Below are 20,585 nucleotides of genomic sequence, written 5' to 3'. Positions count from 1 at the left end.
CACTGTGTAGACACGTGTGTGCAGGGAATGGAGGGGTATGGACACTGTGTAGACACATGATGTGCAGTGAATGGAGGGGTATGGACACTGTGTAGTCACATGGCTGTGCAGTGAATGGAGGGGTATGGACACTGTGTATACACATGTGTGTGCAGGGAATGGAGGGGTATGGACACTGTGTAGACACATGGGTGTGCAGTGAATGGAGGGGTATGGACACTGTGTAGACACAAGGATGTGCAGGGAATGGAGGGGTATGGACACTGTGTAGACACATGGCTGTGCAGTGAATGCAGGGGTATGGACACTGTGTAGACACAAGGATGTGCAGGGAATGAAGGGGTATGGACACTGTGTAGACACATGGGTGTGCAGGGAATGGAGGGGTATGGACACTGTGTAGACACATGGATGTGCAGGGAATGGAGGGGTATGGACACTGTGTAGACACAAGGATGTGCAGGGAATGGAGGGGTATGGACACTGTGTAGACACATGATGTGCAGGGAATGGAGGGGTATGGACACTGTGTAGACACATGGGTGTGCAGGGAATGGAGGGGTATGGACACTGTGTGGACACATGGGTGCGCAGGGAATGGAGGGGTATGGACACTGTGTAGACACATGGGTGTGCAGGGAATGGAGGGGTGTGGACACTGTGTAGACACATGGGTGTGCAGGGAATGGAGGGGTATGGACACTGTGTAGACACATGATGTGCAGTGAATGGAGGGGTATGGACACTGTGTAGACACATGGATGTGCAGGGAATGGAGGGGTATGGACACTGTGTAGACACAAGGATGTGCAGGGAATGGAGGGTTATGGACACTGTGTAGACACATGGGTGTGCAGGGAATGGAGGGGTATGGACACTGTGTAGGCACATGGGTGTGCAGGGAATGGAGGGGTATGGACACTGTGTAGACACATGATGTGCAGGGAATGGAGGGGTATGGACACTGTGTAGACACATGGATGTGCAGTGAATGGAGGGGTATGGACACTGTGTAGACACAAGGATGTGCAGGGAATGGAGGGGTATGGACACTGTGTAGACACATGGGTGTGCAGGGAATGGAGGGGTATGGACACTGTGTAGACACATGATGTGCAGTGAATGGAGGGGTATGGACACTGTGTAGACACATGGATGTGCAGGGAATGGAGGGGTATGGACACTGTGTAGACACAAGGATGTGCAGGGAATGGAGGGGTATGGACACTGTGTAGGCACATGGGTGTGCAGGGAATGGAGGGGTATGGACACTGTGTAGACACATGATGTGCAGTGAATGGAGGGGTATGGACACTGTGTAGACACATGGCTGTGCAGTGAATGGAGGGGTATGGACACTGTGTATACACATGTGTGTGCAGGGAATGGAGGGGTATGGACACTGTGTAGACACATGGGTGTGTAGGGAATGGAGGGGTATGGACACTGTGTAGACACATGGCTGTGCAGTGAATGGAGGGGTATGGACACTGTGTAGACACATGGGTGTGCAGGGAATGGAGGGGTGTGGACACTGTGTAGACACATGGGTGTGCAGGGAATGGAGGGGTATGGACACTGTGTAGACACATGGGTGTGCAGGGAATGGAGGGGTATGGACACTGTGTAGACACATGGGTGTGCAGGGAATGGAGGGGTATGGACACTGTGTAGACACATGGGTGTGCAGGGAATGGAGGGGTGTGGACACTGTGTAGACACATGATGTGCAGGGAATGGAGGGGTATGTACACTGTAGACACATGGGTGTGCAGGGAATGGAGGTTATGGACACTGTGTAGACACATGATGTGCAGGGAATGGAGGGGTATGGACATTGTGTAGACACATGATGTGCAGGGAATGGAGGGGTATGGACACTGTGTAGACACATGATCTGCAGGGAATGGAGGGGTGTGGACACTGTGTAGACACATGGGTGTGCAGGGAATGGAGGTTATGGACACTGTGTAGACACATGATGTGCAGGGAATGGAGGGGTATGGACACTGTGTAGACACATGGGTGTGCAGGGAATGGAGGGGTATGGACACTGTGTAGGCACATGGGTGTGCAGGGAATGGTGGGGTATGGACACTGTGTAGACACATGGGTGTGCAGGGAATGGAGGGGTATGGACACTGTGTAGACACATGATGTGCAGGGAATGGAGGGGTATGGACACTGTGTAGACACATGGGTGTGCAGGGAATGGAGGGGTATGGACACTGTGTGGACACATGGGTGCGCAGGGAATGGAGGGGTATGGACACTGTGTAGACACATGATGTGCAGTGAATGGAGGGGTATGGACACTGTGTAGACACATGGATGTGCAGGGAATGGAGGGGTATGGACACTGTGTAGACACAAGGATGTGCAGGGAATGGAGGGTTATGGACACTGTGTAGACACATGGGTGTGCAGGGAATGGAGGGGTATGGACACTGTGTAGGCACATGGGTGTGCAGGGAATGGAGGGGTATGGACACTGTGTAGACACATGATGTGTGCAGGGAATGGAGGGTTATGGACAATGTGTAGACACGTGTGTGCAGGGAATGGAGGGGTATGGACACTGTGTAGACACATGATGTGCAGTGAATGGAGGGGTATGGACACTGTGTAGTCACATGGCTGTGCAGTGAATGGAGGGGTATGGACACTGTGTATACACATGTGTGTGCAGGGAATGGAGGGGTATGGACACTGTGTAGACACATGGGTGTGCAGTGAATGGAGGGGTATGGACACTGTGTAGACACAAGGATGTGCAGGGAATGGAGGGGTATGGACACTGTGTAGACACATGGCTGTGCAGTGAATGCAGGGGTATGGACACTGTGTAGACACAAGGATGTGCAGGGAATGAAGGGGTATGGACACTGTGTAGACACATGGGTGTGCAGGGAATGGAGGGGTATGGACACTGTGTAGACACATGATGTGCAGTGAATGGAGGGGTATGGACACTGTGTAGACACATGGATGTGCAGGGAATGGAGGGGTATGGACACTGTGTAGACACAAGGATGTGCAGGGAATGGAGGGGTATGGACACTGTGTAGGCACATGGGTGTGCAGGGAATGGAGGGGTATGGACACTGTGTAGACACATGATGTGCAGTGAATGGAGGGGTATGGACACTGTGTATACACATGTGTGTGCAGGGAATGGAGGGGTATGGACACTGTGTAGACACATGGGTGTGCAGGGAATGGAGGGGTATGGACACTGTGTAGACACATGGCTGTGCAGTGAATGGAGGGGTATGGACACTGTGTATACACATGGATGTGCAGGGAATGGAGGGGTATGGACACTGTGTAGACACATGGGTGTGCAGTGAATGGAGGGGTATGGACACTGTGTATACACATGGATGTGCAGGGAATGGAGGGGTATGGACACTGTGTAGACACATGGGTGTGCAGGGAATGGAGGGGTATGGACACTGTGTAGACACAAGGATGTGCAGGGAATGGAGGGGTATGGACACTGTGTAGGCACATGGGTGTGCAGGGAATGGAGGGGTATGGACACTGTGTAGACACATGGGTGTGCAGGGAATGGAGGGGTATGGACACTCTGTAGGCACAAGGATGTGCAGGGAATGGAGGGGTATGGAAACTGTGTAGGCAGAAGGATGTGCAGGGAATGGAGGGGTATGGAAACTGTAGACACAAGGATGTGCAGGGAATAGAGGGGTGTGGACACTCTGTAGGCACAAGGATGTGCAGGGAATGGAGTGGTGTGGACACTGTGTAGACACATGATGTGCAGGGAATGGAGGGGTATGGAAACTGTGTAGACACAAGGATGTGCAGGGAATAGAGGGGTGTGGACACTCTGTAGGCACAAGGATGTGCAGGGAATGGAGGGGTATGGACACTGTGTAGACACATGGGTGTGCAGGGAATGGAGGGGTATGGACACTGTGTAGACACATGGGTGTGCAGGGAATGGAGGGGTATGGACACTGTGTAGACACAAGGATGTGCAGGGAATGGAGGGGTATGGACACTGTGTAGACACATGGGTGTGCAGGAAATGGAGGAGTATGGACACTGTGTAGGCACATGATGTGCAGGGAATGGAGGGGTATGGACACTGTAGACACATGATGTGCAGGGAATGGAGGGGTATGGACACTGTGTAGACACATGGGTGTGCAGGGAATGGAGGGGTATGGACATTGTGTAGACACATGATGTGCAGGGAATGGAGGGGTATGGACACTGTGTAGGCACATGGGTGTGCAGGGAATGGAGGGGTATGGACACTGTGTAGGCACAAGGATGTGCAGGGAATGGAGGGGTGTGGACACTGTGTAGACACATGATGTGCAGGGAATGGAGGGGTATGGAAACTGTGTAGACACAAGGATGTGCAGGGAATGGAGGGGTGTGGACACTGTGTAGACACATGGGTGTGCAGGGAATGGAGGGGTATGGACACTGTGTAGACACATGGGTGTGCAGGGAATGGAGGTTATGGACACTGTGTAGACACATGGGTGTGCAGGGAATGGAGGGGTATGGACACTGTGTAGACACAAGGATGTGCAGGGAATGGAGGGGTATGGACACTGTGTAGACACATGGGTGTGCAGGAAATGGAGGAGTATGGACACTGTGTAGGCACATGATGTGCAGGGAATGGAGGGGTATGGACACTGTAGACACATGATGTGCAGGGAATGGAGGGGTATGGACACTGTGTAGACACATGGGTGTGCAGGGAATGGAGGGGTATGGACATTGTGTAGACACATGATGTGCAGGGAATGGAGGGGTATGGACACTGTGTAGGCACATGGGTGTGCAGGGAATGGAGGGGTATGGACACTGTGTAGGCACATGATGTGCAGGGAATGGAGGGGTGTGGACACTGTGTAGACACATGATGTGCAGGGAATGGAGGGGTATGGACACTGTGTAGACACATGGGTGTGCAGGGAATGGAGGGGTATGGACACTGTGTAGTCAGAAGGGGTTAGTTCAATTTGGGATGGATTATGTCAAAGTTTAATTAATTAAACTAATTTGATTAAGGGCTGAAGGCACTGTTCTTGCAGATCCTGTTCTACATTCTCAAGAACTGGCACTCACTCTCTGTGTTAAAAAAAACAAAGTGTGTCCTCTGATTTTGACCCTGGGGGTGAAGATACCGGCTGTCTCCTGTGTCTGTGCCCCTCATGATCTTATCAGCCTCTATGAGATCCCCCCTCAGCCTCGGCGGCTCCAGAGACGCCAACACAAATTCGTCCAGCCTCCCGTTATAGCCACAGGCCCCTAACGAATCTCTTTTGCACCCTCCCCTACCAGCCCTAGCCTCCCTGACCAGACTGAATGCAATACTCCAGACGTGTCCTGACCAGAGTTTTATAAAACTGCAACGAAACTTCCTGATTTTAACACTCAACACTCCAACTAACGATGGCCAGCATGCAAACGTCATCTTCAGGCAGTCTCAGACTCGGACCCCGAGCCCGCTGTACACTCAGACTTGGCGCTCGCTCCTCCATCCAGGAGGAGGGGAGGAAATGGGAGGGAGGGGCAGAGGGAGAGATGGGGAGTTAGTGTGTAGGAGGGAGGGGTAGAGGGAGAGATGGGGAGTTAGTGTGTAGGAGGGAGGGGTAGAGGGAGAGATGGGGAGTTAGTGTGTAGGAGGGAGGGGCAGAGGGAGAGATGGGGAGTTAGTGTGTAGGAGGGAGGGGTAGAGGGAGAGATGGGGAGTTAGTGTGTAGGAGGGAGGGGTAGAGGGAGAGATGGGGAGTTAGTGTGTAGGAGGGAGGGGTAGAGGGAGAGATGGGGAGTTAGTGTGTAGGAGGGAGGGGCAGAGGGAGAGATGGGGAGTTAGTGTGTAGGAGGGAGGGGTAGAGGGAGAGATGGGGAGTTAGTGTGTAGGAGGGAGGGGCAGAGGGAGAGATGGGGAGTTAGTGTGTAGGAGGGAGGGGTAGAGGGAGAGATGGGGAGTTAGTGTGTAGGAGGGAGGGGTAGAGGGAGAGATGGGGAGTTAGTGTGTAGGAGGGAGGGGCAGAGGGAGAGATGGGGAGTTAGTGTGTAGGAGGGAGGGGCAGAGGGAGAGATGGGGAGTTAGTGTGTAGGAGGGAGGGGCAGAGGGAGAGATGGGGAGTTAGTGTGTAGGAGGGAGGGGTAGAGGGAGAGATGGGGAGTTAGTGTGTAGGAAGGAGGGGTAGAGGGAGAGATGGGGAGTTAGTGTGTAGGAAGGAGGGGTAGAGGGAGAGATGGGGAGTTAGTGTGTAGGAGGGAGGGGCAGAGGGAGAGATGGGGAGTTCGTGTGTAGGAGGGAGGGGTAGAGGGAGAGATGGGGAGTTAGTGTGTAGGAGTGAGGGGCAGAGGGAGAGATGGGGACTTAGTGTGTAGGAGGGAGGGGCAGAGGGAGAGATGGGGAGTTAGTGTGTAGGAGGGAGGGGTAGAGGGAGAGATGGGGAGTTAGTGTGTAGGAGTGGGGCAGAGGGAGAGATGGGGAGTTAGTGTGTAGGAGGGAGGGGTAGAGGGAGAGATGGGGAGTTAGTGTGTAGGAAGGAGGGGTAGAGGGAGAGATGGGGAGTTAGTGTGTAGGAGGGAGGGGCAGAGGGAGAGATGGGGAGTTAGTGTGTAGGACTGATGGGGAGGGGGGGCAGAGGGAGAGATGGGGAGAGTGTAGGAGTGAGAGGGAGGGAGGGAGGGAGGGAGGGGCAGAGGGAGAGATGGGGAGTTAATGTGAGGGGGAGGGAGGGGTGCAGGAAGGGAAGGGTTGTAGGGGTGAGGGGGAGAGCGAGGGAGTGGCATATGGGGAGTTGGGGGTGTAGGAGTGAGGGGAGGGGCACAGGGAGAGATGGGGAGTTAGTGTGTAGGAGGGAGGGGTAGAGAGATGGGGAGTTAGTGTGTAGGAGTGAGAGGGAGGGAGGGAGGGGCAGAGAGATGGGGAGTTAATGTGAGGGGGAGGGAGGGAGGGGTGCAGGAAGGGAAGGGGTGTAGGGGTGAGGGGAGAGCGAGGGAGTGGCATATGGGGAGTTGGGGGTGTAGGAGTGAGGGGAGGGCACAGGGAGAGATGGAGAGTTGAGGGTGTAGGGGAGGGGGATATGGAGAGATGTAGGAGGTGTAGGAGTGAGGGGGAGGGAGAGGTGATGAGAGGAGAAGGCAGGAGGAAGGGAGAGAGAGAATGGGAGAAGTGGAGAAAGGAGGAGGAGAGTGGGAGTGGGAGGAAAGGGTGAAGAGTGGAGGGGAATGGAAGGGACGGCAGGGGATAAGGGAGAGGAAGGGAGTGGGAGGAAAGGGTGAAGAGTGGAGGGGAATGGAAGGGACGGCAGGGGATAAGGGAGAGGAAGGGAGTGGGAGGAAAGGGTGAAGAGTGGAGGGGAATGGAAGGGACGGCAGGGGATAAGGGAGAGGAAGGGAGTGGGAGGAAAATGTGGAGAGTGGAGGGGAATGGAAGGGACGGCAGGGGATAAGGGAGAGGAAGGGAGTGGGAGGAAAGGGTGAAGAGTGGAGGGGAATGGAAGGGACGGCAGGGGATAAGGGAGAGGAAGGGAGTGGGAGGAAAGGGTGAAGAGTGGAGGGGAATGGAAGGGATGGCAGGGGATAAGGGAGAGGAAGGGAGTGGGTGAAGAGTGGAGGGGAATGGAAGGGACGGCAGGGGATAAGGGAGAGGAAGGGAGTGGGAGGAAAGGGTGGAGAGTGGAGGGGAATGGAAGGGACGGCAGGGGATAAGGGAGTGGGAGGAGAGGGTGAAGAGTGGAGGGGAATGGAAGGGACGGCAGGGGATAAGGGAGAGGAAGGGAGTGGGAGGAAAGGGTGAAGAGTGGAGGGGAATGGAAAGGACGGCAGGGGATAAGGGAGAGGAAGGGAGTGGGAGGAAAGGGTGAAGAGTGGAGGGGAATGGAAGGGACGGCAGGGGATAAGGGAGAGGAAGGGAGTGGGAGGAAAGGGTGAAGAGTGGAGGGGAATGGAAGGGACGGCAGGGGATAAGGGAGTGGGAGGAGAGTGTGAAGAGTGGAGGGGAATGGAAAGGACGGCAGGGGATAAGGGAGAGGAAGGGAGTGGGAGGAAAGGGTGAAGAGTGGAGGGGAATGGAAGGGATGGCAGGGGATAAGGGAGAGGAAGGGAGTGGGAGGAGAGGGTGAAGAGTGGAGGGGAATGGAAGGGACGGCAGGGGATAAGGGAGAGGAAGGGAGTGGGAGGAAAGGGTGAAGAGTGGAGGGGAATGGAAGGGACGGCAGGGGATAAGGGAGTGGGAGGAGAGGGTGAAGAGTGGAGGGGAATGGAAGGGACGGCAGGGAATAAGGGAGAGGAAGGGAGTGGGAGGAAAGGGTGAAGAGTGGAGGGGAATGGAAGGGACGGCAGGGGATAAGGGAGAGGAAGGGAGTGGGAGGAAAGGGTGAAGAGTGGAGGGGAATGGAAGGGACGGCAGGGGATAAGGGAGAGGAAGGGAGTGGGAGGAAAGGGTGGAGAGGAGGGGAATGGAAGGGACGGCAGGGGATAAGGGAGAGGAAGGGTGTGGGAGGAAAGGGTGGAGAGTGGAGGGGAATGGAAGGGACGGCAGGGGATAAGGGAGTGGGAGGAGAGGGTGAAGAGTGGAGGGGAATGGAAGGGACGGCAGGGGATAAGGGAGAGGAAGGGAGTGGGAGGAAAGGGTGGAGAGGAGGGGAATGGAAGGGACGGCAGGGGATAAGGGAGAGGAAGGGTGTGGGAGGAAAGGGTGGAGAGTGGAGGGGAATGGAAGGGACGGCAGGGGATAAGGGAGTGGGAGGAGAGGGTGAAGAGTGGAGGGGAATGGAAGGGACGGCAGGGGATAAGGGAGAGGAAGGGAGTGGGAGGAAAGGGTGAAGAGTGGAAGGGAATGGAAGGGACGGCAGGGGATAAGGGAGAGGAAGGGAGTGGGAGGAAAGGGTGGAGAGTGGAGGGGAATGGAAGGGACGGCAGGGGATAAGGGAGTGTGAGGAGAGGGTGAAGAGTGGAGGGGAATGGAAGGGACGGCAGGGGATAAGGGAGAGGAAGGGAGTGGGAGGAAAGGGTGAAGAGTGGAGGGGAATGGAAGGGATGGCAGGGGATAAGGGAGAGGAAGGGAGTGGGAGGAAAGGGTGAAGAGTGGAGGGGAATGGAAGGGACGGCAGGGGATAAGGGAGAGGAAGGGAGTGGGAGGAAAGGGTGAAGAGTGGAGGGGAATGGAAGGGACGGCAGGGGATAAGGGAGAGGAAGGGAGTGGGAGGAAAGGGTGAAGAGTGGAGGGGAATGGAAGGGACGGCAGGGGATAAGGGAGAGGAAGGGAGTGGGAGGAAAGGGTGGAGAGTGGAGGGGAATGGAAGGGACGGCAGGGAATAAGGGAGAGGAAGGGAGTGGGAGGAAAGGGTGGAGAGGAGGGGAATGGAAGGGACGGCAGGAGATAAGGGAGAGGAAGGGAGTGGGAGGAGAAGGTGAAGAGTGGAGGGGAATGGAAGGGACGGCAGGGGATAAGGGAGAGGAAGGGAGTGGGAGGAAAATGTGGAGAGTGGAGGGGAATGGAAGGGACGGCAGGGGATAAGGGAGAGGAAGGGAGTGGGAGGAAAGGGTTGAGAGTGGAGGGAAATGGAAGGGACGGCAGGGGATAAGGGAGAGGAAGGGAGTGGGAGGGGAGAGGAGGGGAGAGGAGTGGAAGGAGAAGGAAGTAGGAGGTAAGGGAGGGGAGAAAGGGGAATGTGAGGGGAGTGGAATAGGAGTGCAATGGGAGGTACAGGGGAGGGTGATGACAAATGGAGGGGAGGGAGAGGAGTGGGATGGGAAAGAGAGGAAAGGGGAGCGGACACAGGGTTTAGTGAGAAAGGGAGAGTGGACAATGTAGGGAAGGGGTCTCAAGTGAGTGAGGAGGGGTAAACAAGGGGAAGGAACTGAGGAAGAGAGCAGTGATACATGGAAGGGACTCATGGGGGGTGACTGATTTGGGCATGCAGTGTTGGGATAGGGCGTGTGGGGTGTTGGAAGGGGTGGAAGAGGGGAGTGCAACCTCTGAGCCCAGCCTGACCTCAAGGCCTGGATCTCAGGCTTAAAATGACTTTGGGCCCAGGCACTGAGGCCTGGTGTCAGCCTGCAGAATCATTACTGAACCAGGGGCCTGGGCCCATCAGTGACTGAATTCATCCTGGGCACAGAGGGGCGAGTCCGGGCTGAGAGAAAAGAAGGAATCCTGGCATCTCTGTCCTGGGAGGAGGAGATTCAGGGAGAACTGACTCAGGAAGGCCGAGGGCCTATTTATAACCCACTCCATTGTCAGAGGCTTCCTGCCTCGATTCTTGGACCGAGGGTGTGTGAAGCCCTCTCTGGCTGAGCGGAGTGAGGGAGGTAACAAAGGAAGGAGCTCGAGAGCGAGGCAGGCAGTGGGAGACAGGAGAGGAAGGGAAGATGGGGGGGTGGTTGAGATACAGGGAAGGGGGTGAGGGGTCCGTAGATCAGGAGAAGAGGTTAAGAGAAGGGGAGAGGGGTCAAGAGACAGGGGAGAGCAAAGATGGAGCTGGTGTTTGAGAGAAGGTTAGGGAAGAGGGGTTGAGACAAGGGGGAGAGGGGAGACAGGGAGGGGCAGTTGAGAGATGTGGAAAAGGTCCTGGACCCCCAACAATGATTCAGGGAGGGGCAGTTTACCGTCAGTCCCTAATATGTGACTCTCTCCCAACTGAAGGGTCAGATTGGCACAGAAACATACAGAGCACATTTTTAAAAAATATGATTCAACACATCTCCCAACCGGGAGCTGCACTGAGTGATCACGGGTAAAACCCTACACCACCCCACAGAGTTTAAGATGCTTCACAGAGGAAATGACTTTGTGGTCCTGCAATGAAAGATAGTGATAGTGTTTGTGTGTGAGTGAAGGAATTAGGCTGATATCCAAAACCACACAGCATCCAGAAATACACCGTCCCATCAATCACTCCCGGGGTCAGACACAGAGTGAAGCTCCCTCCACACCGTCCCATTACACGCTCCCGGGGTCAGACACAGAGTGAAGCTCCCTCCACACCGTCCCATCACACACTCCCGGGGTCAGACACAGAGTGAAGCTCCCTCCACACCGTCCCATCACACACTCCCGGGGTCAGACACAGAGTGAATCTCCCTCCACACCGTCCCATCACACACTCCCGGGGTCAGACACAGAGTGAATCTCCCTCCACACCGTCCCATCACACACTCCCGGGGTCAGACACAGAGTGAATCTCCCTCCACACCGTCCCATCACACACTCCCGGGGTCAGACACAGAGTGAATCTCCCTCCACACCGTCCCATCACACACTCCCGGGGTCAGACACAGAGTGAAGCTCCCTCCACACCGTCCCATCACTCACTCCCGGGGTCAGACACAGAGTGAAGCTCCCTCCACACCGTCCCATCACACACTCCCGGGGTCAGACACAGAGTGAATCTCCCTCCACACCGTCCCATCACACACTCCCGGGGTCAGACACAGAGTGAATCTCCCTCCACACCGTCCCATCACACACTCCCGGGGTCAGACACAGAGTGAATCTCCCTCCACACCGTCCCATCACACACTCCCGGGGTCAGACACAGAGTGAATCTCCCTCCACACCGTCCCATCACACACTCCCGGGGTCAGACACAGAGTGAATCTCCCTCCACACCGTCCCATCACACACTCCCGGGGTCAGACACAGAGTGAATCTCCCTCCACACCGTCCCATCACACACTCCCGGGGTCAGACACAGAGTGAATCTCCCTCCACACCGTCCCATCACACACTCCCGGGGTCAGACACAGAGTGAATCTCCCTCCACACCGTCCCATCACTCACTCCCGGGGTCAGACACAGAGTGAAGCTCCCTCCACACCGTCCCATCATACACTCCCGGGGTCAGACCCAGGGTGAATCTCCCTCCACACCGTCCGATCACACACTCCCGGGGTCAGACACAGAGTGAATCTCCCTCCACACCGTCCCATCACTCACTCCCGGGGTCAGACACAGAGTGAATCACCCTCCACACCGTCCCATCACACACTCCCGGGGTCAGACCCAGGGTGAAGCTCCCTCCACACCGTCCCATCACACACTTCCGGGGTCAGACCCAGGGTGAATCTCCCTCCACACCGTCCGATCACACACTCCCGGGGTCAGACACAGAGTGAATCTCCCTCCACACCGTCCCATCACTCACTCCCGGGGTCAGACACAGAGTGAATCACCCTCCACACCGTCCCATCACACACTCCCGGGGTCAGACCCAGGGTGAAGCTCCCTCCACACCGTCCCATCACACACTCCCGGGGTCAGACACAGAGTGAATCTCCCTCCACACCGTCCCATCACACACTCCCGGGGTCAGACACAGAGTGAATCTCCCTCCACACCGTCCCATCACACACTCCCGGGGTCAGACACAGAGTGAAGCTCCCTCCACACCGTCCCATCACTCACTCCCGGGGTCAGACACAGAGTGAAGCTCCCTCCACACCGTCCCATCACTCACTCCCGGGGTCAGACACAGAGTGAATCTCCCTCCACACCGTCCCATCACACACTCCCGGGGTCAGACACAGAGTGAATCTCCCTCCACACCGTCCCATCACACACTCCCGGGGTCAGACACAGAGTGAATCTCCCTCCACACCGTCCCATCACACACTCCCGGGGTCAGACACAGAGTGAATCTCCCTCCACACCGTCCCATCACACACTCCCGGGGTCAGACACAGAGTGAATCTCCCTCCACACCGTCCCATCACACACTCCCGGGGTCAGACACAGAGTGAATCTCCCTCCACACCGTCCCATCACACACTCCCGGGGTCAGACACAGAGTGAATCTCCCTCCACACCGTCCCATCACACACCCCGGGGTCAGACACAGAGTGAATCTCCCTCCACACCGTCCCATCACTCACTCCCGGGGTCAGACACAGAGTGAAGCTCCCTCCACACCGTCCCATCACACACTCCCGGGTCAGACCCAGGGTGAATCTCCCTCCACACCGTCCGATCACACACTCCCGGGGTCAGACACAGAGTGAATCTCCCTCCACACCGTCCCATCACTCACTCCCGGGGTCAGACACAGAGTGAATCACCCTCCACACCGTCCCATCACACACTCCCGGGGTCAGACCCAGGGTGAAGCTCCCTCCACACCGTCCCATCACACACTTCCGGGGTCAGACCCAGGGTGAAGCTCCCTCCACACCATCTCATCACACACTTCCGGGGTCAGACCCAGGGTGAAACTCCCTCCACACCGTCCCATCACACACTTCCGGGGCAGACACAGAGTGAATCTCCCTCCACACACCGACCCGTCACACACTCCTGGGGTCAGACACAGAGTGAATCTCCCTCCACACCGTCCCATCACACACTCCCAGGGTCAGACACAGAGTGAATCTCCCTCCACACCGTCCCGTCACACACTCCTGGGGTCAGACACAGAGTGAATCTCCCTCCACACCGTCCCATCACACACTCCCGGGGTCAGACACAGAGTGAATCTCCCTCCACACCGTCCCATCACACACTCCCGGGGTCAGACACAGTGTGGAGATCCATAATGCTATCTGTGTCTACGCCATCTCCCTATCCCACCCAGTTTCCTCTTTCCCTCCGTCCCTACCCTCTGCCTCCCTCTCTTTAATCTCTCACATTCTCATTTCTGCCTCCTTCTGTCTGCATCCCACCCTCTCTCCCCTCCCTGGAGCAAGCGCTGTGGGAGGGGGCAGCTGGGAGGGAAGAAATTCTGGCCTCAGGAAAGGGTGGAGAGGGAGAGGGAGCGCTGCTGGAGGGTTCGTAACGAGGGAGTGCCTGGGAAGGAGCACCGCAGGAACGGAGGGAGGGAGGAGGGCACATTGCATGTTGGGGGGTGAAGGAGGAAATTAGAGTTGGCACAGTCTCAGATAGACTACCCCCACAGAACTCGACTCACTCCCCCCTCCTCTCCCCTCTCTGCCACTCACCGAGATCCTCCATGGTGCCACTCTTCTCCCCCTCCTCCCTCTCGGTCCGTGAAGCCGGCTGACTTTCCCTCCCTCTGACTCCAGACCTGACATCCACTAACGGCCGGAAGTTTTTGGCAAAGGGAGGAGATTTTTCCAGTGACGGAATTCTCTGGGAGCCTTTCCCATGTAAGGAAATATGCACAGAATTCCTGGCAGTTGGACTAAGTGAGGCAGAGACTCACTCACATACACTGGTACACACAGGGTATCATGAGTGGGGGGAGAGACAGACTGAGAGGAACACAGACAGAGAGACACACACAGACAGAGAGACACAGAGAGAGAGAGAGACTCACACACAGACAGACAGAGACACACACACACAGACAGACAGAGACACAGAGAGAGAGACACACACACAGACAGACAGAGACAGAGAGAGAGAGACACACACACACACACACAGACACAGATAAAGAGAGACACACAGAGACAGAGAGAGACAGAGACACAGAAAGAGGGAGAGAGAGAGAGATACAGAGACACAGAGAGAGGGAGACAGAGACAGAAAGAGAGACACAGAGAGATGAGAGAAACAGATGAGACAAGACAGACACACACAAACAGACAGAGATGTCAACATGCCACAGTATCACACACAGTCTCATAGAGCGACACACCGTATCTCTCACACAGAGAGAAAGACACTTTCACAGAGAAACAGACACGCACACAGTATCATAGCAGGAGAGAAAGACACAGACAGGAAAGAGACACACTATCCCACACAGTAATACAAGGAGGGAGGGAGGGAGAGAGAGAGAGAGAGAGAGACAGACAGACAGACAGAGAGAGAGTGAGAGACAGAGAGAGAGAGAGACAGAAACAGACAGAGAGAGCCCCCACAGTGAGTTACAATCACAAGGGGGGAGAAAGACAGAGCAAGACAGAAAAACAAAGGAGGGGTGAGAGAGACTGAAGCACAGACATTCATACATAAACTGTCACAGACATAATGCACAGAGGGACAGTGGGAGAATTACACACACACACACACACACACAGAAACAGAGATGGGCAGACATCATACATGTGCCTATTCTCTCTCACACACGGTGTCAGAGAAAGAATCACATTGGGACGCAGAGGCTGTTTCACAAAGAGTGACATACAGTGAGAGAGTAGAGAGAGGGGTGAGGGAGGGGGATGGAGTAGAGGTGGAAGGGAGAAAGGGGTGGGGGAGGTGTGGGAGGGAGGAGAGCGGAGAGAGGGGAGGGGAGTGAGGGGGTGTAGGGGAAGGAAGAGGGGGCGGGGGAGAGAAGAGAGGGAGAGGGTAAGGGGAGAGAGGGGTAGGAGAGGAAGAGTAGGGGAAGGGAGAAAGAAGGAGAGAGGGTGAGAGTGGGAGTTTAGGAGAGGGGGCAGAGAGTGGGAGGTGGGAGGCATGGGGGAGATTGGGGAGGGAGAGAGAAAGGGGAAAGTGAGGCAGGGTAAAGGATGTGGGGGAGAGAGAGGGAGAGTGTGGGGGGGAGGGGGATGGGAGAGGGGTAGAGGTGGAAGGGAGAGGGGAGAGCGAGGGAGAGTGGGGAGAGGGGTAGAGAGTGGGGCAGAGGGAGAGAGACACACAAAGATACACACACAGGCACATTCAGAGATGAAGAAACATTATTATAGAAACAGACACAGAGACAAGCAACACAGACACTGATTCAGTATCGACAACATGAAACACACAGTATCAGAGAGAGATACAGGCAGAATCACAGAGACAGACAGAGACACAATATCACAGAGAGACAGACAGTATCACAGACAGGGACAGACTATCACAGAGAGAGAGTCACAGACAGACAGACACACAATATCACAGAGAGACAGACAGTATCACAGACAGGGACAGACTATCACAGAGAGAGAGTCACAGACAGACAGACACACAATATCACAGAGAGACAGACAGTATCACAGACAGGGACAGACTATCACAGAGAGAGAGTCACAGACAGACAGACACACAATATCACAGAGAGACAGACAGTATCACAGACAGGGACAGACTATCACAGAGAGAGAGTCACAGACAGACAGACACACCAATATCACAGAGAGACAGACAGTATCACAGACAGGGACAGACTATCACAGACAGACAGACACACAATATCACAGAGAGACAGACAGTATCACAGACAGGGACAGACTATCACAGAGAGAGAGTCACAGACAGACAGACACACTATATCACAGAGAGACAGACAGTATCACAGACAGGGACAGACTATCACAGAGAGAGTCACAGACAGACAGACACACAATATCACAGAGAGTCAGACAGTATCACAGACAGGACAGACTATCACAGAGAGAGAGAGTCACAGACAGACAGACACACAATATCACAGAGAGACAGACAGTATCACAGACAGGGACAGACTATCACAGAGAGAGAGTCACAGACAGACAGACACACAATATCACAGAGAGACAGACAGTATCACAGACAGGGACAGACTATCACACAGAGAGAGTCACAGACAGACAGACAGACACACAATATCACAGAGAGTCAGACAGGGACAGACTATCACAGAGAGAGAGAGTCACAGACAGACAGACACACAATATCACAGAGAGACAGACAGTATCACAGACAGGGACAGACTATCACAGAGAGACAGTCACAGACAGACAGACAGACACACAATATCACAGAGAGTCAGACAGTATCACAGACAGGGACAGACTATCACAGAGAGAGAGAGTCACAGACAGACAGACACACTATATCACAGAGAGACAGACAGTATCACAGACAGGGACAGACTATCACAGAGAGAGAGAGTCACAGACAGACAGACACACAATATCACAGAGAGTCAGACAGTATCACAGACAGGGACAGACTATCACAGAGAGAGAGTCACAGACAGACAGACACGCAATATCACAGAGAGTCAGACAGTATCACAGACAGGGACAGACTATCACACAGAGAGAGTCACAGACAGACAGACACACAATATCACAGAGAGACAGACAGTATCACAGACAGGGACAGACTATCACAGAGAGAGAGTCACAGACATACAGACACACAATATCACAGAGAGACAGAGAGTATCACAGACAGGGACAGACTATCACACAGAGAGAGTCACAGACAGACAGACACACAATATCACAGAGAGTCAGAGAGTATCACAGACAGGGACAGACTATCACAGAGAGAGAGTCACAGACAGACAGACACACAATATCACAGAGAGACAGACAGTATCACAGACAGGGACAGACTATCACAGACAGACAGACACACAATATCACAGAGAGACAGACAGTATCACAGACAGGGACAGACTATCACACAGAGAGAGTCACAGACAGACAGACACACAATATCACAGAGAGACAGACAGTATCACAGACAGGGACAGACTATCACACAGAGAGAGTCACAGACAGACAGACACACAATATCACAGAGAGACAGACAGTATCACAGACAGGGACAGACTATCACAGAGAGAGAGTCACAGACAGACAGACACACTATATCACAGAGAGACAGACAGTATCACAGACAGGGACAGACTATCACAGAGAGTGAGTCACAGACAGACAGACACACTATATCACAGAGAGACAGACAGTATCACAGACAGGGACAGACTATCACAGAGAGAGAGTCACAGACAGACAGACACACAATATCACAGAGAGACAGACAGTATCACAGACAGGGACAGACTATCACACAGAGAGAGTCACAGACAGACAGACACACAATATCACAGAGAGACAGACAGTATCACAGACAGGGACAGACTATCACAGAGAGAGAGAGTCACAGACAGACAGACACACAATATCACAGAGAGTCAGACAGTATCACAGACAGGGACAGACTATCACAGAGAGAGAGAGTCACAGACAGACAGACACACAATATCACAGAGAGAGAGTCACAGACAGACAGACACACAATATCACAGAGAGACAGACAGTATCACAGACAGGGACAGACTATCACACAGAGAGAGTCACAGACAGACAGACACACAATATCACAGAGAGACAGACAGTATCACAGACGGGGACAGACTATCACAGAGAGAGAGTCACAGACAGACAGACACACAATATCACAGAGAGACAGACAGTATCACAGACAGGACAGACTATCACAGAGAGAGAGTCACAGACAGACAGACACACTATATCACAGAGAGACAGACAGTATCACAGACAGGGACAGACTATCACACAGAGAGAGTCACAGACAGACAGACACACAATATCACAGAGAGACAGACAGTATCACAGACAGGGACAGACTATCACACAGAGAGAGTCACAGACAGACAGACACACAATATCACAGAGAGACAGACAGTATCACAGACAGGGACAGACTATCACACAGAGAGAGTCACAGACAGACAGACACACAATATCACAGAGAGACAGACAGTATCACAGACAGGGACAGACTATCACAGAGAGAGAGAGTCACAGACAGACAGACACACAATATCACAGAGAGACAGACAGTATCACAGACAGGGACAGACTATCACAGAGAGAGAGTCACAGACAGACAGACACACTATATCACAGAGAGACAGACAGTATCACAGACAGGGACAGACTATCACACAGAGAGAGTCACAGACAGACAGACACACAATATCACAGAGAGACAGACAGTATCACAGACAGGGACAGACTATCACAGAGAGAGAGTCACAGACAGACAGACACACAATATCACAGAGAGACAGACAGTATCACAGACAGGGACAGACTATCACAGAGAGAGAGTCACAGTCAGACAGACACACAATATCACAGAGAGACAGACAGTATCACAGACAGGGACAGACTATCACAGAGAGAGAGAGTCACAGACAGACAGACACACAATATCACAGAGAGACAGACAGTATCACAGACAGGGACAGACTATCACACAGAGAGAGTCACAGACAGACAGACACACAATATCACAGAGAGACAGACAGTATCACAGACAGGGACAGACTATCACAGAGAGAGAGTCACAGACAGACAGACACACAATATCACAGAGAGACAGACAGTATCACAGACAGGGACAGACTATCACAGAGAGAGAGAGTCACAGACAGACAGACACACAATATCACAGAGAGACAGACAGTATCACAGACAGGGACAGACTATCACACAGAGAGAGTCACAGACAGACAGACACACAATATCACAGAGAGACAGACAGTATCACAGACAGGGACAGACTATCACACAGAGAGAGTCACAGACAGACAGACACACAATATCACAGAGAGACAGACAGTATCACAGACAGGACAGACTATCACACAGAGAGAGTCACAGACAGACAGACACACAATATCACAGAGAGACAGACAGTATCACAGACAGGGACAGACTATCACAGAGAGAGAGTCACAGACAGACAGACACACAATATCACAGAGAGACAGACAGTATCACAGACAGGGACAGACTATCACAGAGAGAGAGTCACAGACAGACAGACACACAATATCACAGAGAGACAGACAGTATCACAGACAGGGACAGACTATCACACAGAGAGAGTCACAGACAGACAGACACACAATATCACAGAGAGACAGACAGTATCACAGACAGGGACAGACTATCACACAGAGAGAGTCACAGACAGACAGACACACAATATCACAGAGAGACAGACAGTATCACAGACAGGGACAGACTATCACAGAGAGAGAGTCACAGACAGACAGACACACAATATCACAGAGAGACAGACAGTATCACAGACAGGGACAGACTATCACAGAGAGAGAGAGTCACAGACAGACAGACACACAATATCACAGAGAGTCAGACAGTATCACAGACAGGGACAGACTATCACACAGGGAGAGTCACACACCGTATCACAGAGGCATACAGACACAGATACACAGTAGTGATCACTCGAGTTGAGTGTGATGTTCTCCTGAGGGGTTGGGTATTGGTGGGTCGTCGGGTAGCTGTAGAGGCCGATCTGGGATCCACATGCTCTGGTGCTGTGATGACTCTGGTTAGTTGTTGGGTCTTTTGGTTGTTCAGTCTCTCCTTTCACAGCTGCCGCTTGTCCTCTGCGGTACAGCGGAGGTCGATCTCGTAGCGCTGCTCCCTGTTGAACAGATTTCCTCCAGGTGGGTCTATCGAGTGCAGTGTCTTCCCAGTTTTTAGATGTCCCTTTGCATTTCTTCAGGCTGATTATTGGTGTCATCTTTGAAGCGTTTCCTTTGCCCACCAGGGGCTCAACAAAGAGTAAATCTGTTTGGGGAGCTATGAGCTCGTCATCCACATTTTGATTTCAAAGTTCAAGATAAGTTTGTATAGAAACAAGGATGGGAGGGTTATGGAAGCCTATGGTCCAGGTTCAGGTCGATGGGATTAGGCAGTTTAAGTGGTTCAGCATGGACTAGATGGGCTGAAGGGCAGTGCAAAGAGAGTTCACTCGGCGTCTGACTCTGGGAATGTGTGTCAGGAAAATGCAGAGGGCCTGGTTCTGTACTGCAGTTCTCGGTCTTGTTATCAGCCACTACCCAACCTGCCATTTATCCAGCCCGCATAAAAGTTGACAATATCATCTTTGATACTGCAGATACTTTCTCTAC

At 53.6% G+C, this 20,585-nt stretch overlaps 1 protein-coding gene across 2 annotated transcripts in view; it reads right to left on the bottom strand.

Annotated features, from left to right (window-relative positions):
* LOC140719162 (transforming growth factor beta-1-induced transcript 1 protein-like) overlaps positions 1 to 14,092 on the bottom strand; it is a 38,757-nt gene extending 24,665 nt beyond the window's left edge. The window contains exon 1 of one of the 2 annotated variants that reach the window (XM_073033578.1): positions 13,945 to 14,092. In XM_073033578.1, coding sequence (XP_072889679.1) covers positions 13,945 to 13,957 — 13 coding nt within the window. In that variant the 5' untranslated portion in view covers positions 13,958 to 14,092. The remainder of the gene's footprint in view (positions 1 to 13,944) is intronic. The other variant, XM_073033579.1, reaches the window with a different exon arrangement.
* Between the last annotated feature and the right edge of the window lie 6,493 nt (positions 14,093 to 20,585).

The sequence above is a fragment of the Hemitrygon akajei genome, chromosome 31 (assembly GCF_048418815.1).
Source record: "Hemitrygon akajei chromosome 31, sHemAka1.3, whole genome shotgun sequence".
Lineage (NCBI taxonomy): Eukaryota > Metazoa > Chordata > Chondrichthyes > Myliobatiformes > Dasyatidae > Hemitrygon > Hemitrygon akajei.
Note: the sequence above shows the minus strand (reverse complement) of the source record. Positions and strands in the feature narration are given on the sequence as shown.